The sequence below is a fragment of the Bombina bombina genome, chromosome 4, assembly GCF_027579735.1.
Source record: "Bombina bombina isolate aBomBom1 chromosome 4, aBomBom1.pri, whole genome shotgun sequence".
Classification (NCBI taxonomy): Eukaryota; Metazoa; Chordata; class Amphibia; order Anura; family Bombinatoridae; genus Bombina; species Bombina bombina.
This window is the reverse complement of record NC_069502.1, coordinates 972408645-972426258: the sequence shown is the minus strand read 5'-3', so window position 1 is coordinate 972426258 and position 17614 is coordinate 972408645. Positions and strand designations below refer to the sequence as shown.

The 17614-nt window shown below is 40.6% G+C and overlaps 1 protein-coding gene across 2 annotated transcripts in view; it reads left to right on the top strand.

The window, feature by feature from the left end:
* RALGAPA2 (Ral GTPase activating protein catalytic subunit alpha 2) overlaps nucleotides 1-17614 on the top strand; it is a 1332894-nt gene that overhangs the window by 347362 nt on the left and 967918 nt on the right. For both annotated transcript variants that reach the window (XM_053712011.1, XM_053712010.1), the window contains exon 12: nucleotides 6228-6365. In XM_053712011.1, the coding sequence (XP_053567986.1) occupies nucleotides 6228-6365 (138 nt within the window). The remainder of the gene's footprint in view (nucleotides 1-6227; nucleotides 6366-17614) is intronic.

Here is a 17614-nt window from a genome sequence, read left to right as displayed (position 1 = left end):
TTTTTTCTTGGCTCTAATTATGCAAAAAAAAAAAACACTAAAAAAAATTAATTTGAAAATAATTTGAAAAAATACATTTTCGGTATCGGTTTCGGTTTTCGGCCAAGTGCATCCCGGATTTTCGGATTCGGTTTCGGTCCAGAATTTCCATTTCGGTGCATCACTAGCATCAATGTCTGGAATTAAGGTGCCTGCCTTAAAAATGTTTTTATCCCCGTCCAATTACTTGTGGACTCAACAACTTGGATATTTGTTTCCAGGAGTAATGGCTTGTGGACTCTCATCACCTTATGAAAGAAAACATAATTTATAGTTGGATAAATTAGTTTTTCATGGTGGTGAGAGTCCACAAGACCCGCCCAATTTAATTTGCTCATTTAATAATTCATTTGTTCATTTAATAATTCATTTTTTCTGGCCGCAGTTTGTTTGCACCTCTTTTTCCCCCTGCTTTGTCTTTTCTTAACTTTCTAAACTTTCTACTTCTCCTTTCTTTGCTATACATTAGACTAGAATGCCATAGACATTGGAGGTATTAAGTACTCTTATAGCTTTGGGAATCTTTGACTCCTCCTAGTGGTCAGGAGTTGAATCGCCAGGGGCAATGGCTCGTGGACTCTCACCACCATGAATTTTTTTTATTTATCTGATAACCATAAATTTAGTTTTTTAGATGTGAACAATTTTTATATCCCCTATAAAACAACTGCAAACTTGGGATTCTAATTGCTCCAGATATGTGTATTATATTTTGTATTTTTTTAGGTAATGTTAACTGTAATGGCTGTATTAAATATAAAACTCTGGGTAAAGTGTTAAACTTTATTATATTTGTTCTTATTGTTGATGATATCTTATATTTCCAGGAGGATACATTTATTACCATAATATGATGTACCAAGCTATGATGATAATTACTACATTTCTACATTTGTTCCTGCTAATTCAATGCTCAAACATTTCACTTATTTAACATTGTATTTAAATAAACCTTCTTTAACAACACTGTTTTTTTGTATAAAGTTATATTGTATAGTGTATAAAGTTTTATTAAATATAATTAAAGAAAATTTAAAATTCCCTCATATACATCTAAATGTTTTATAATTTCATTTAAATGCATAGGGAAGTAATTGTAAATAATATATCATTAGGGTATCACTCTTCTTTTTTATATTGATTCTACCCAGATTTATTCCAGTTGTGGTATAAACAATTTCATAGGATTCATAATTATTAATACGTTACCTCATTAATTGCCTATATAGGGCTAGATTACAGGTAGCGCGCAACCTGCGCTCATATAAAAGTAAACTCGATGGCACGAGCGCAAACTACATTTTTGCTGGTGAGGTTAGCGCAAAAAAGTGTTTTTGGTCTGAGGACGGACTATATTTGTCCGAAAACGTTCACTTAATAAAGTGCCTGGTTAAGGATCCCTTGGAGTGCGCTTTCTTCTACGTGTGTGTGTGTGTGTGTGTGTATATATATATATATATATATATATATATATATATATATATATATATATATAAAATCCCAAATGAACTCTGCACTCACTCCGCTGTTCAACTGCCCAGGGTGCATCCAATGCCGCAGTGTGCCTTCACAAATATCCAAAAAAAGAGAGCACTCACCAGGACTTATACTTTAAAGCATTCACAGCTTTATTTTAACAAAGTGACGTTTCAAGGATTTTAACCTCGTCCTCAGACTTTACAACAGTGTACATACCTCAATTCTTTTAAACCCTCCACCGACTATCACCGCGATACCGGAAGTCACCCGGCGTCCTGTGCGCAAGACTGCGCATGTCAGAGCGTCGGCATGGCAACCGGCCGCGGTGTACACTAAAAACAAAAATGTGAATACAAATGGTTACAATACAGAGCTGTTCAATTGTTACAATATTCTCAATGCACTTAACATTCTAACAATATCCTTTATAAGAGCTAGATAGTTACAACACTTAACATCCCTACGATGCGTGTAGATTACTGTGTCAAATTTACCTAACTATTTCAAAAACTGGGAATTGGTATAGACATGATTTTGTATTAAACCTACCACCACATGTGGCTATACTGGCTATCATAATACAAATTATTGCTAACTTCAGGATAATACTCCCTAGACTTATGGTATCACAAATAACAGTGCCAGTCCAGGTTGGTATTCAACCCTCCGGGCACCAAAGTGCCCAGATTGAAGATCCACCTGGACTCGCACCGCAACAGGAGTCTATCTCTATCACCCCCTCTAGTTGGGGGTGGAATGTGATCTATGATCACATATCTCAGGTCAGCAACCGTATGGCCAGTCAGCGCAAAATGTCGTGCCACGGGTTGGTCTGACCCCTTGTTTTTTATAGCCAGTCGAATGGCTGCACGATGATTGGCCATACGGGTGCGCAAGTCGTCGATAGTCTTCCCGACATAGAATAACCCACACGGACAGTGTAATAAATATACTATATGTGTCGTCGTGCAGGTTACTCTATGTCGGATCGTGTATCTGCGATTGGTGGTTGGATGAACAAAGAATTTTGCATTAGACAAACCACTACATGTAGTGCATCCCGCACACTTATAACATCCAGGTTTTTTAGTCTGTAGCCAGTTAGATTTTTCGTAGCACAGTACAGGGTCAACCTTCACCAGAATGTCCCGTAGAGAACGTGATCTTCTGAAGCCTACTTGTGGGTATCTAGAACCCCTAAATGGCAGATTTTTATCACTTTCCACGATATTCCAGTTCTTTTTTACCAATTTTTGTAGGTTCTGCTTGTCTGAGGTGTAAGTGGTCGTAAGTATCATCCTTCTCTCTTTATCCCCTTTTGGCACAGTTCTTAAAGCTGTATCCTGATCCATGTTGGTTAATCTGTTTCTCTTGATAGCCCCTCTGTAAGAATCGTGCTTTCATCTCTATCAGCTGTTGTTGGGCATTACTCTGTTTGCTGTTATTTCGCATAACCCGCTTAAATTGAGAGATAGGTAAAGCCTTCTTAAGTGATGGAGGATGACAGCTAGTAGCCTCCAACAATGAGTTCCTATCTGTCTCCTTTTTGTACAAGGTTGTGCCCAACACACCGTCTTCCATAGATATTCGCAGGTCGAGGAAATCTACTGATGTAGAACTTTTGGTCATCTTAAACTGTAGCTTTGGATTGATGGTGTTTAATATCCTATGCCAATCATCTAATTCTTCCTCCGTACCTGACCATAGAATGATCAAATCATCTATGTAGCGTTTGAAATATTTAATGTGTTGGTGTAGAAATAGATCCGTGTCTCGTTCTTCAAATTCTGCCATAAATAAATTGGCGTACGATGGGGCCATATTGGACCCCATCGCCGTCCCTTGTAGTTGCAAAAAGAACGATTTCTCGAACTTGAAGTAGTTTCTGCTGAGGCAAAGATCCAATAATTCCAGGATTAACTCTACTGGTGGTCCCACGTATGGGTATCGGTTCAATTGTTTGCGAACTGCCATCATCCCCTGTTCGTGTGGTATGGAAGTATAAAGACTAACCACATCCAATGTTGCCAATATGGTGGGTTGCTTGATTGTTGGAAATGATTTGATCTCTTTAATCAGACTAATCGAGTCCAACAGAAACGAAGGCACATTGCGGACACATGGTTGGAGTATACTATCCAGAAATACTGCTAACGGTTGTAAGAGGGATCCTATGGAGGACACGATAGGTCTGCCCGGTGGGCGATTTGGGTGCTTATGGATCTTCGGCAGTGTATAGAAAGCCGGAACCCTTGGGAACTTTACTTCCATAAAGTTCCTTTCTTGTTTCGTCAACCATCCATTCCTAAATGCTCGATCCAAAACTTCATCTATCTGTTTCTTGAACAATATGGTAGGGTTGTAGGTCAGTTGTTTGTATGTAGCCGTATCAGTCAGCTGAGAAAGTATCTCTTGCTGGTAGTAAGAATAGTCCATTATGACCAATGCGCCTCCCTTATCGGCCTCCCTAAAAATTAGATCTTTATTTGTGCTCAAGTTATCCAGTGTCCTCTTTTCTTCTTTGGTTAAGTTGTTTCTGCAAACCGGTTTGACCGATGTACACATTTTATCTGTGTCATCCAATAGTAGTCTACTGTATGTTTTAATACTAGGATTTGTACTTGAACAATCATAGGTGCTTTTAGGTTTTAATTTGTGAATGTTAGCAGTTTCCGCAGTAGTATCCCCAAGTCCCATGCCAAAATGCTCCTTCAATCTTAAGTTCCGTTCAAACTTTTGCATATCTATGTACATGTCAAAGGGTTTGTAGAAAGCTGTTGGGATAAATGACAAGCCTTTGTTTAGTATCTTGATCTCCAATGCTGACAACTGGTATGAGCTAAGGTTGATTACTATATCATTCATTACATTCTGCGTTTGGCTCTGGGTGGTCTTCCCCTTACCACCCCCTCTCCTGATGTGCGTCCGATGCCTATACCAATTCCCAGTTTTTGAAATAGTTAGGTAAATTTGACACAGTAATCTACACGCATCGTAGGGATGTTAAGTGTTGTAACTATCTAGCTCTTATAAAGGATATTGTTAGAATGTTAAGTGCATTGAGAATATTGTAACAATTGAACAGCTCTGTATTGTAACCATTTGTATTCACATTTTTGTTTTTAGTGTACACCGCGGCCGGTTGCCATGCCGACGCTCTGACATGCGCAGTCTTGCGCACAGGACGCCGGGTGACTTCCGGTATCGCGGTGATAGTCGGTGGAGGGTTTAAAAGAATTGAGGTATGTACACTGTTGTAAAGTCTGAGGACGAGGTTAAAATCCTCGAAACGTCACTTTGTTAAAATAAAGCTGTGAATGCTTTAAAGTATAAGTCCTGGTGAGTGCTCTCTTTTTTTGGATATATATATATATATATATATATATATACACATACATACATATATATATATAACATTTTCTTTTATGTGAAGATCATTGGAATGTAAAATGTTCATTTGTGTCCGGTATAGCACACTTAGTTAAACTCAGTCGGGTTAGCATGTGAGCAATGTTTTTTGTTTTTGTTTTTTGTTTTTTTTTTATATTTTTTGTTTTTTGATATTTTTTTTAAATATGCGCTCTTCATTGAAGTCTCTGGGGAGAAGAAACTAGCATGGTCACAATATCCGAAGTCCAACAGTTGGCATGTGTCGGCTTTCGCTCGCGCAAACAAACATTTTGCTTTCAACTTGTAATCACACGCTATTTAGCGTTTTTTGCTCACAGTATTTGTGCCACTTGTAATCTGGCCCATAGGGTAGTCCTCTTCAGTATGGTTTTAATACATTTTTTATAAGGCTATACCTAACACAATTGTTTCTTAAGTTTAGTTTGTCAGTTTCTGTAACAAACCAGATTTGTATGATTTACCTGCCTGATGACAAATGAGTCCATTTTTGAGGCACAGATTAACCCTTTCTGGAATATTATTAATAGGTGGTATGGATTCAGAGGGCGTGGCATTAATTTTCTAATTTGCTTACTTCTCTTGGTATCCTTAGTTGAAAAGCATAGCTAGGTAGGCTCAGGAGCAACAGTGCACTATTGGGAGCTAGCTGCTGATTGGTGGCTGCACATAAATGCCTCATGTTACTGGCCTACTGATGTGTTCAGCTAGCTCCCAAGAGTGCATTGCTGTTCTATCCATAAAGAAAATCAAAAGAATGAAGCGAAATTGATAATAGAAGTAAATTAGAAAGCATTTTAAAATGGCATGCTGTATCTGAATCATGAAATAAATAAATGGGTTTCTTTGCCCTTTAAATTTTTGTATATTTGTGTGTTTTTGAAGTCTAAAAAAAAAAAAAATTACAATAAATCTTTATTTTTTTTATTTTTTTTTAAATGACTTGATTTTCTAGATCATCTGCTTGAAAATATTCTGCAAATATAACATTTATATATCATCTGTCGTTAAATGAGGGACTGTTAGCTAAAAAGCATGTATAAAAAAAACCTAAACCATCCTTGTTTTTTAAGTCAATTTTAAAAAGCTGGGGGAGATAATTTTGTTCAGATATGGTTACTTCTTCAGTCAGAGGAAATTCTCATTCTCATGGAGATTAGAGTGCCTTGTAAAACATTTCAGTGAACTTTATATTTTTGTCATATGAATTACAGTGATTTGGTGTTTATTGTGATAGGTGCTTAGTTGATATTTCTAAAATGACTGATTAAAGCAGAAGACTTTATTCTGCCATTTGTTAGATATCGTCTGAACCATCGGGTCACAAACGCTCATCAAGTTGGGGTAGGACCTATTCCTTCACTAGTGCAGTAAGCCGGGGCTGTGTGTGTGAAGACGAGAATATGGACGTGAAAGCTGGAGATCAAGCAACATTACAGGTAAGTTACAATTCTCCTATGATGAACATTATGCATATGAGGAAGGCCAGGCATTGCAAAGTGTGGTTTGAGTTTCTACAGAACCTTTTGCTGATTACATGTAGTAGTCTCTGCATCTTTAGGTTTTGCAGCACTCAAGTAGAACAAACATTACATTATCGATGAGCTCTAAAAACTCAACTTATTAACTTACAAACCAAAATCTCTACCAAATCTCTCTTGTCGGCAAATGACCTTTGTACATAAAGATCTAAGATTTTTTTTTTGTTTGTTTTATTGGTGTTTTTATTTAAGACGTTTAGAAAGGATTCTGGTTCCTGTTTGGAGCTTAACATTTCCAATATTGTTATGTACCATTTGTTCTTTCTTGCAAACTTAAACCACATTTTCCAAGTGAATTTGATCTCACAAGAAGCAATTTGAAGTAAAGCCCCCCCCACGCACACCTGTGCCTCCTTACAGGTATTTTAGGTATTGACCTCACTAGTACTTGAAATGACACTAAGATAATGTAATAGAAAACAACATTGATTATATTTTTTCCCTCTGTGTGTTTTTATGCCTGATCTGTTTCACGTTACAGGGCGACCCTCTACATTTTCTCTCCCAGTACATCCTTGTTTGGCCATTGTTACAAGATTGGTTTAACCCCTTAATTGAGGATGAATGTGCAGTTATTGGAGTAGAGGCTCACTCATGGGGGCACCTATGTGCAGATGAAAGGCCCTTATTAATATAAAACAACCCCTTCTTCTTTTTACAATAGCGTTTAGAGAAAAAAAACAATTGTTAACCTTGTTTATTAAAATTTTAATAAAAATATTTTTTTCATTTATGAACTATACATAAGAAAATGGTATAGTTTGAATCTGCTGGGTCTACTGGATAAAATACACTATATAATTTATGTGGGATTCTCACTAGAAGTGTTAGCAGCACCTAAAAACCAGCTCAGCACATGGTTAGACATGGTTTGGCAGTTAACTGGTTAATACTTTGGCTTCTGAGAAATGCACTTGATATCCAGGTATCCCGAGAGCTTCACTGTGCAGCACACTCACATATACTTTAGTTATATTGTACAAACAGGTATCATGCTAACTGCTAGTAATTTTGCAGAAACAGCAGAATTTAGTTTTCTAAAGAACATGCTTATAATTTTGTTAATATATTCTTATAAAAGCTTGTAACTGCTCTCTTCAGATGGATTTCAAGGTGAAGGTCAGTTTGTGCTTAGCCCACCCACCATGGCATCACCCGAGTTTAAAAACCAGAATCTGTGGCCCCTTGGCTGATTGTGATGCTGATCTTTTGTAACCTGCTGTTTATCATCTAAGCCAAGTATCTCTTAATAGCCTCTCAATTATCTAATTATCTTGTAGCAAAATAGTTGTCAACAACATTTCTGGTCATTTGTAACACAACTCCAGCAATCTAAAAGAATATGTTTGTTCTATCCATGATTGTATCTCTACAACAAATGGATGTTTTTTATATGGCGAAATCGAATGGAAGGATTCTAACCTGTTACTTCTGCATTATCTGAACCTATAAACTGCATAATGCAACTTGCAGTTTGTAGGCTGTGCTAATATTATGATAGAATGGCTGTGACAGGCAGGTAAGAACAATAATCTTTCCATCAGCTCTTGTTTTTTTTAAAGGGACAGTATTTTTCTCTTTTAGTTACTTTTAAAAGAGGTCTCTAAAATATAATATAGGTTTCTCCTGTTAAGTGTAGTCAGTCCACGGGTCATCCATTACTTATGGGATTATAACTCCTCCCTAACAGGAAGTGCAAGAGGATCACCCAAGCAGAGCTGCTATATAGCTCCTCCCCTCTACGTCATACCCAGTCATTCTCTTGCACCTAACTAATAGATAGGACGTGTGAGAGGACTGTGGTTGTTAAACTTAGTTTTTATTTCTTCAATCAAAAGTTTGTTATTTTAAACAGCACCGGAGTGTGTTGTTTTTTCTCAGGCAGCATCAGAAGAAGAATCTACCTGAGTTTGTGTATGATCTTAGCGGACGTAACTAAGATCCATTTGCTGTTCTCGGCCATTCTGAGGAGCGAGGTAACTTCAGAACAGGGGACAGCGGGCAGGGTTCACCTGCAAGGAGGTATGTTGCAGTATATTATTTTCTAAGGAATGGAATTGACTGAGAAAATACTGCTAATACCGATGTAATGTAAGTGCAGCCTTAAATGCAGTAGTAGCAACTGGTATCAGGCTGATATGTATGTCTGTTTACACTGAAGTATTTCTGGGGAATGGCACTTCACTAAGAAAATACTGTGTACATATAACTTATAGCCTATTCTGCAGTGAAAGTGACTAGCAGCAGGCTTTTTAATAACATTTCATAATTTTATATTTAAAACGTTTACTGGCATGTTAATCGTTTTTTCTCTGAGGTACTTGGTGAAAAATTTTATGGGCATTATTTTCCACATGGCTGTCGTTTGTTTATGAATAAAATCAGTTTACTGAGCTTCCCCACTGTTGTATTATGAGTGGGAGGGGCCTATTTTGGCGCTTTATTGCGCAGTAGAAAGTCAGTCACAGTCTTCCTTTTTCTCCCTGCATGATCCAGGACGTCTCTACTGAGCTCAGGGGTCTCCAAAACTAGTTTTGAGGGAGGTAATCACTCACAGCAGACCTGTGAGACTGTGCTTTGACTGTGATAAAAACGTTTATATTTTTAATTGTTATCCGTTTTTTGGTATTAAGGGGTTAATCATCCATTTGCTAGTGGGTGCAATCCTTTGCTAACTTAATGCATTTACTGTGAAAATTTGGTTACTATAACTAATCCGGTTCATTGTTATTTTAACTGTGACAGTTTTGTGTGCTTCTTAAAGGCACAGTAACGTTTTTTATATTGCTTGTAAATTTATTTGAAAAGTATTTTCCAGGCTTGCTAGTCTAATTGCTAGTTTGTTTAAACATGTCTGACACAGAGGAATCTCTTTGTGCAATATGTTCAAAGGCCAATGTGGAGCCCAATAGAAATTTGTGTACTAATTGCATTGATGCTACTTTAAGTAAAAGCCAATCTATACATGTCAAGAATATTTCACCAGACAACGAGGGGGAAGTTATGCCGACTAACTCTCCTCACGTGTCAGTACCTGCATCTCCCGCTCAGGAGGTGCGTGATATTGTGGCGCCAAGTACATCAGGGCGGCCCTTACAAATCACTTTGCAAGACATGGCTAATGTTATGACTTAAGTTTTATCTAAATTGCCAGAACTTAGGGGTAAACGCGACCACTCTGGGATGAGAACAGAGTGCGCTGATAATAATAGGGCCATGTCTGATACTGCGTCACAATTTGCAGAACATGAAGACGGAGAGCTTCATTTTGTGGGTGACGGATCTGATCCAAATAAACTGGATTCAGACATTTCAAATTTTAAATTTAAGCTTGAGAACCTCCGTGTGTTACTAGGGGAGGTATTAGCGTCTCTGAATGATTGTAACACGGTTGCAATCCCAGAGAAAATATGTAGGCTGGATAAATATTTTGCGGTACCGACGTGTACTGACGTTTTTCCTATACCTAAAAGGTTTACAGAAATTGTTAACAAGGAGTGGGATAGACCCGGTGTGCCTTTCTCACCCCCTCCTATATTTAGGAAAATGTTTCCAATAGACGCCACCACACGGGACTTATGGCAGACGGTCCCTAAGGTGGAGGGAGCAGTTTCTACTTTGGCTAAGCGCACCACTATCCCGGTGGAGGATAGCTGTGCTTTTTCAGATCCAATGGATAAAAAGTTAGAGGGTTACCTTAAGAAAATGTTTGTTCAACAAGGTTTTATATTGCAACCCCTTGCATGCATTGCGCCTGTCACGGCTGCGGCGGCATTCTGGTTTGAGTCTCTGGAAGAGACCATTAGCTCAGCTACGTTGGATGAGATTACAGACAAGTTTAGAGTCCTTAAGCTAGCTAATTCATTTATTTCTGATGCCGTAGTACACTTAACTAAACTTACGGCTAAGAACTCCGGATTCGCCATTCAAGCGCGCAGAGCGCTGTGGCTTAAATCCTGGTCAGCCGATGTGACTTCTAAATCTAAATTGCTTAACATACCTTTCAAAGGGCAGACATTATTCGGGCCCGGTTTGAAGGAAATTATCGCTGACATTACTGGAGGTAAGGGCCATGCCCTGCCTCAAGACAGAGCCAAACCAAGGGCTAGACAGTCTAATTTTCTAACTTCAAGGCAGGAGCAGCATCAACTTCCTCCGGTCCAAAACAGGAAGGAACTGTTGCTCGCTACAGACAGGGCTGGAAACCTAACCAGACCTGGAACAAGGGCAAGCAGGCCAGAAAACCTGCTGCTGCCCCTAAGACAGCATGAAGTGAGGGCCCCCAATCCGGAAACGGATCTAGTGGGGGGCAGACTTTCTCTCTTAGCCCAGGCTTGGGCAAGAGATGTCCAGGATCCCTGGGCGTTAGAGATCATATCTCAGGGATATCTTCTGGACTTCAAAGCTTCTCCTCCAAAAGGGAGATTTCATCTTTCAAGGTTGTCAGCAAACCAGATAAAGAAAGAGGCGTTTCTATGCTGTGTACAAGATCTTTTACTAATGGGAGTGATCCACCCGTTTCCGCGGTCGGAACACGGACAAGGGTTTTACTCAAATCTGTTTGTGGTTCCCAAGAAAGAAGGAACCTTCAGACCAATCTTGGATTTAAAGATCCTAAACAAATTCCTAAGAGTTCCATCATTCAAAATGGAAACTATTCGGACAATCTTACCCATGATCCAAAAGGGTCAGTACATGACCACAGTGGATTTAAAGGATGCCTACCTTCACATACCGATTCACAAAGATCATTACCGGTACCTAAGGTTTGCCTTCCTAGACAGGCATTACCAGTTTGTAGCTCTTCCCTTCGGGTTAGCTACTGCTCCAAGAATCTTTACAAAGGTTCTGGGTTCTCTTCTGGCGGTACTAAGACCGCGAGGAATATCGGTAGCTCCGTACCTAGACGACATTCTGATACAAGCGTCAAGTTTCCAAGCTGCCAAGTCTCATACAGAGTTAGTACTGGCATTTCTAAGGTCACATGGGTGGAAGGTGAACGAAGAAAAGAGTTCTCTATTGCCACTCACAAGTGTTCCCTTCTTAGGGACTCTTATAGATTCTGTAGAAATGAAAATTTACCTGACAGAGGACAGGTTAACAAAACTCCTAAATGCTTGCCGTGTCCTTCATTCCATTCCACACCCGTCAGTGGCTCAATGCATGGAGGTAATCGGCTTAATGGTAGCGGCAATGGACATAGTACCCTTTGCACGCCTGCATCTCAGACCACTGCAATTGTGCATGCTAAGTCAGTGGAATGGGGATTACTCAGATTTGTCCCCTATGCTGAATCTGGATCAAGAGACCAGAAATTCTCTTCTATGGTGGCTCTCTCGGCCACATCTGTCCAAGGGGATGCCCTTCAGCAGACCAGATTGGACGATTGTAACAACAGACGCCAGCCTGTTAGGTTGGGGCGCTGTCTGGAATTCCCTGAAGACTCAGGGATCATGGACTCAGGAGGAGAGTCTCCTTCCCATAAACATTCTGGAATTAAGAGCAGTTTTCAATGCCCTTCTGGCTTGGCCTCAGTTAGCAACTCTGAGGTTCATCAGGTTTCAGTCGGACAACATCACGACTGTGGCTTACATCAACCATCAGGGAGGGACAAGGAGTTCCCTAGCGATGATGGAAGTCTCAAAGATAATTCGCTGGGCAGAGTCTCACTCTTGCCACCTGTCAGCGATCCACATCCCAGGCGTGGAGAACTGGGAGGCGGATTTCCTAAGTCGCCAGACTTTTCATCCGGGGGAGTGGGAACTTCATCCGGAGGTGTTTGCCCAACTGCTTCATCATTGGGGCAAACCAGATCTGGATCTCATGGCGTCTCGCCAGAACGCCAAGCTTCCTTGTTACGGGTCCAGGTCCAGGGACCCGGGAGCGGTTCTGATAGATGCTCTGACAGCACCTTGGGCCTTCAACATGGCTTATGTGTTTCCACCCTTCCCGATGCTTCCTCGATTGATTGCCAGGATCAAACAGGAGAGAGCATCGGTGATTCTAATAGCGCCTGCGTGGCCACGCAGGACCTGGTATGCAGATCTAGTGGACATGTCATCCTGTCCACCTTGGTCTCTGCCTCTGAGACAGGACCTTCTGATTCAGGGTCCTTTCAAACATCAAAATCTATCATGGAGATTGAACGCTTGATTTTATCAAAGCGTGGTTTTTCGGAGTCAGTAATTGATACCTTAATACAGGCGAGGAAACCTGTTACCAGGAAAATTTACCATTAAAATATGGCGTAAATATTTGCATTGGTGCGAATCCAAGAGTTACTCATGGAGTAAGGTTAGGATTCCTAGGATATTGTCTTTTCTACAAGAAGGTTTAGAAAAGGGTTTATCTGCTAGTTCTTTAAAGGGACAGATCTCAGCTCTGTCCATCCTTTTACACAAACGTCTGTCAGAAGTTCCAGACGTTCAGGCTTTTTGTCAGGCTTTGGCCAGGATTAAGCCTGTGTTTAAGACTGTTGCTCCGCCGTGGAGCTTAAACTTAGTTCTTAACGTTTTACAGGGTGTTCCATTTGAACCCCTTCATTCCATTGATATCAAGCTGTTATCTTGGAAAGTTCTGTTTTTAATGGCTATTTCCTCGGCTCGAAGAGTCTCTGAGTTATCGGCCTTACATTGTGATTCTCCTTATCTGATTTTTCATTCAGACAAGTTAGTTCTGCGTACTAAACCTGGGTTCTTACCTAAGGTAGTCACTAACAGGAATATCAATCAAGAGATTGTTGTTCCATCATTGTGCCCTAACCCTTCTTCAAAGAAGGAACGACTTCTGCACAATCTGGACGTAGTCTGTGCCCTGAAATTTTATTTACAGGCAACTAAGGATTTTCGCCAAACTTCTTCCCTGTTTGTCGTTTATTCTGGACAGAGGAGAGGTCAAAAAGCTTCTGCTACCTCTCTCTCTTTCTGGCTTCGTAGCATAATACGTTTAGCCTATGAGACTGCTGGACAGCAGCCTCCTGAAAGAATTACAGCTCATTCTACTAGAGCTGTGGCTTCCACTTGGGCCTTTAAGAATGAGGCCTCTGTTGAACAGATTTGCAAGGCTGCAACTTGGTCTTCACTTCACACTTTTTCAAAATTTTACAAATTTGACACTTTTGCTTCTTCGGAGGCTGTTTTTGGGAGAAAGGTTCTTCAGGCAGTGGTTCCTTCCGTGTAAAGATCCTGCCTGTCCCTCCCGTCATCCGTGTACTTTTAGCTTTGGTATTGGTATCCCATAAGTAATGGATGACCCGTGGACTGACTACACTTAACAGGAGAAAACAAAATTTATGCTTACCTGATAAATTCCTTTCTCCTGTAGTGTAGTCAGTCCACGGCCCGCCCTGTTTTTTATGGCAGGTCTAAATTTTAAATTAAACTCCAGTCACCACTGCACCCTATAGTTTCTCCTTTCTCGTTTGGTTTCGGTCGAATGACTGGGTATGACGTAGAGGGGAGGAGCTATATAGCAGCTCTGCTTGGGTGATCCTCTTGCTGTTAGGGAGGAGTTATAATCCCATAAGTAATGGATGACCCGTGGACTGACTACACTACAGGAGAAAGGAATTTATCAGGTAAGCATAAATTTTGTTTTTGTATTTTTTGAAGGGTGTATGGTCATGTGCTGAACAAACTACTGTTGGTTTTCATTAGGAGGCGACGTGCCTCTGCTTATTATAACCGTGATAATCAGCCAGTGAGCAAAATGATTTGTGCACAAACATGCTTTTCCTGTTTTAAAATACATATACACAGATTTAATCTGAACTTTCTTTTGTTCAGAGTAGTTTAACATTTAAATGTACATGTCAATGCAATAAGAAAATCCTCCAATTCATTAGAGCATTTTATGATTGCATTGTCCTTAAAGGGATACTAAACCCAAATTTCTCCAACATTGGTGTGTCCGGTCCACGGCGTCATCCTTACTTGTGGGAATATCTCTTCCCCAACAGGAAATGGCAAAGAGTCCCAGCAAAGCTGGCCATATAGTCCCTCCTAGGCTCCGCCCACCCCAGTCATTCTCTTTGCTGTTGCACAGGCAACATCTCCACGGAGATGGTTAAGAGTATGTGGTGTTTAGTTGTAGTTTTTTATTCTACTATCAAGAGTTTGTTATTTTAAAATAGTGCTGGTATGTACTATTTACTCTGAAACAGAAAGAGATGAAGATTTCTGTTTGTGAGAGGAAGATGATTTTAGCAGACAGTAACTAAAATCCTTTGCTGTTTCCACATAGGACTGTTGAGATGAAGTAACTTCAGTTGGGGGAAACAGTTAGCAGACTTTTCTGCTTAAGGTATGACTAGCCATATTTCTAACAAGACTGTGTAATGCTGGAAGGCTGTGATTTCCCCTCATGGGGACCGGTAAGCCATTTTCTTAGTCTCAAGCAGAATAAAGGGCTTAATATGGGCTATAAAACTGGTAGACACTTTTATGGGCAAAATCGATTGCTTTATTTGGGCATTTTATACATGTTTATGCTGGTATTTCACATTTATAAACTTGGGGAACGTTTTTTAACGTCAGGCACTATGTTAGACACCTTTTCCAGTCAGGAAGGGCCTTCCCAGTTGTAGGCTGAACCTCATTTTCGCGCCATTATTGCGCAGTTGTTTTTGAGAGCAAGACATGCAGATGCATGTGTGAGGACCTGAAAATAGTTGGAAAAGTTCCTAGAAGGCGTCATTTGGTATCGTATTCCCCTCTGGGCTTGGTAGAGTCACAGCAAAGGCTGTAGCTGGGACTGTAGAGGGGTTAAAACTGTAACCGGCTCCGTTTTCGTTATTTTAAGGGTTAAAGCTCTGAAAATTGGTATGCAATACTTTTAATGCTTTAAGACACTGTGGTGAAATTTTGGTAAATTTTGAACAATTCCTTCATATTTTTTCACATATTCAGTAATAAAGTGTGCTCTGTTTAAAATTTAAAGAGACAGTAACGGTTTTGTTTTAAAACGGTTTTTGTGTTTTACTGACAAGTTTAAGCCTGTTTAACATGTCTGTGCCTTCAGATAAACTATGTTCTATATGTATGAAAGTCAATGTGTCTCCCCCTTCTAAATTATGTGATAATTGTGCCAAAGCGTCCAAAACAAGTAAGGACAGTACTGTCACAGATAATGAAGTTGCCCAAGATGATTCATCAGATGAAGGGAGTAGACATGGTTCTACATCATCCCCTTCTGTGTCTACACCAGTTTTGCCCACGCAGGAGGCCCCTAGTACTTCTAGCGCGCCAATGCTTATTACCATGCAACAATTGACGGCTGTAATGGATAACTCCATAGCAAATATTTTATCCAAAATGCCTGCATATCAGAGAAAGCGCAATTGCTCTGTTTTAAACACTGAAGAGCAGGAGGGCGCTGATGATAATTGTTCCATATGAGGAGGTTATGGAGTTCACGCACTTAAGTTGGCTAACTCTTTTATTTTAGATGCCGCTTTGCAAATAGCTTGATTAGCGGCGAAAAATTCAGGGTTTGCAATTGTGGCGCGCAGAGTGCTTTGGCTAAAGTCTTGGTCAGCGGATGTATCATCCAAGACAAAATTGCTTAATATCCCCTTCAAGGGTAAAACTCTCTTTGGGCCAGAATTGAAAGAGATTATCTCAGACATCACTGGGGGAAAGGGCCATGCCCTCCCACAAGATAGGCCTTTCAAAGCAAAGAATAAGTCTAATTTTCGTTCCTTTCGTAATTTCAGGAACGGACCGGGCTCTAATTCTGCATCCTCTAAGCAAGAGGGTAATACCTCACCGACCAAACCAGCCTGGAAAACGATGCACGGCTGGAACAAGGGTAAGCAGGCCAAGAAGCCTGCCGCTGCTAACAAAACAGCATGAAGGAGTAGCCCCCGATCCGGGACCGGATCTAGTGGGGGGCAGACTCTCTCTCTTTGCTCAGGCTTGGGCAAGAGATGTTCAGGATCCCTGGACGCTAGAAATAGTTTCTCAGGGTTATCTTCTGGAATTCAAAGAACTACCCCCAAGGGGAAGGTTCCACATGTCTCACTTATCCTCAAACCAAATAAAGAGACAGGCATTCTTACATTGTGTAGAAGACCTGTTAAAGATGGGAGTGATACACCCAGTTCCAACGGCGGAACAAGGAATGGGATTTTACTCAAATCTGTTTGTAGTTCCCAAAAAAGAGGGAACTTTCAGACCAATCCTGGATTTAAAGATCCTAAACAAATTTCTCAGAGTACCATTGTTCAAGATGGAAACCATTCGAACGATTCTACCCACAATTCAGGAAGGTCAATTTATGACTACCGTGGATCTAAAGGATGCGTATCTACATATCCCTATCCACAAAGAACATCATCAGTTCCTAAGGTTCGCCTTTCTGGACAAACATTACCAGTTTGTGGCCCTCCCATTCGGGTTAGCCACTGCTCCAAGGATTTTCACAAAGGTACTGGGATCCCTTCTAGCGGTTCTAAGACCAAGGGACATTGCAGTAGTACCGTACTTGGACGACATTCTAGTACAAGCGTCGTCTCTTTCAAAGGCAAAGGCTCACTCAGACATCGTTCTGGCCTTTCTCAGATCTCACGGATGGAAGGTGAACAAAGAAAAAAGTTCCCTGTCTCCGTCGACAAGAGTTGCCTTCTTGGGAACAATAATAGATTCCTTAGAAATGAGGATTTTCTTGACAGAAGTCAGAAAGTCAAAACTTCTAAACGCTTGTCAAGTTCTTCATTCTATTCCTCGTCCTTCCGTAGCTCAGTGCATGGAAGTAGTAGGATTGATGGTTGCAGCAATGGACATAGTTCTTTTTGCGCGAATTCATCTAAGACCATTACAACTGTACATGCTGAAACAGTGGAATGGGGACTATACAGACTTGTCTCCAGTGATTCAAGTAGATCAGAAGACCAGAGACTCACTCCGTTGGTGTCTAACCCAGGATCACCTATCCCAGGGAATGAGCTTCCGCAGTCCAGAGTGGGTCATCGTCACGACCGACACCAGCCTAGTGGGCTGGGGCGCGGTCTGGGAATCACTGAAAGCTCAGGGACTGTGGTCTCGGGAAGAGTCTCTTCTCCCGATAAACATTCTGGAACTAAGAGCGATATTCAATGCTCTCAGGGCTTGGCCTCAGCTAGCAAAGGCCAGATTCATAAGATTCCAATC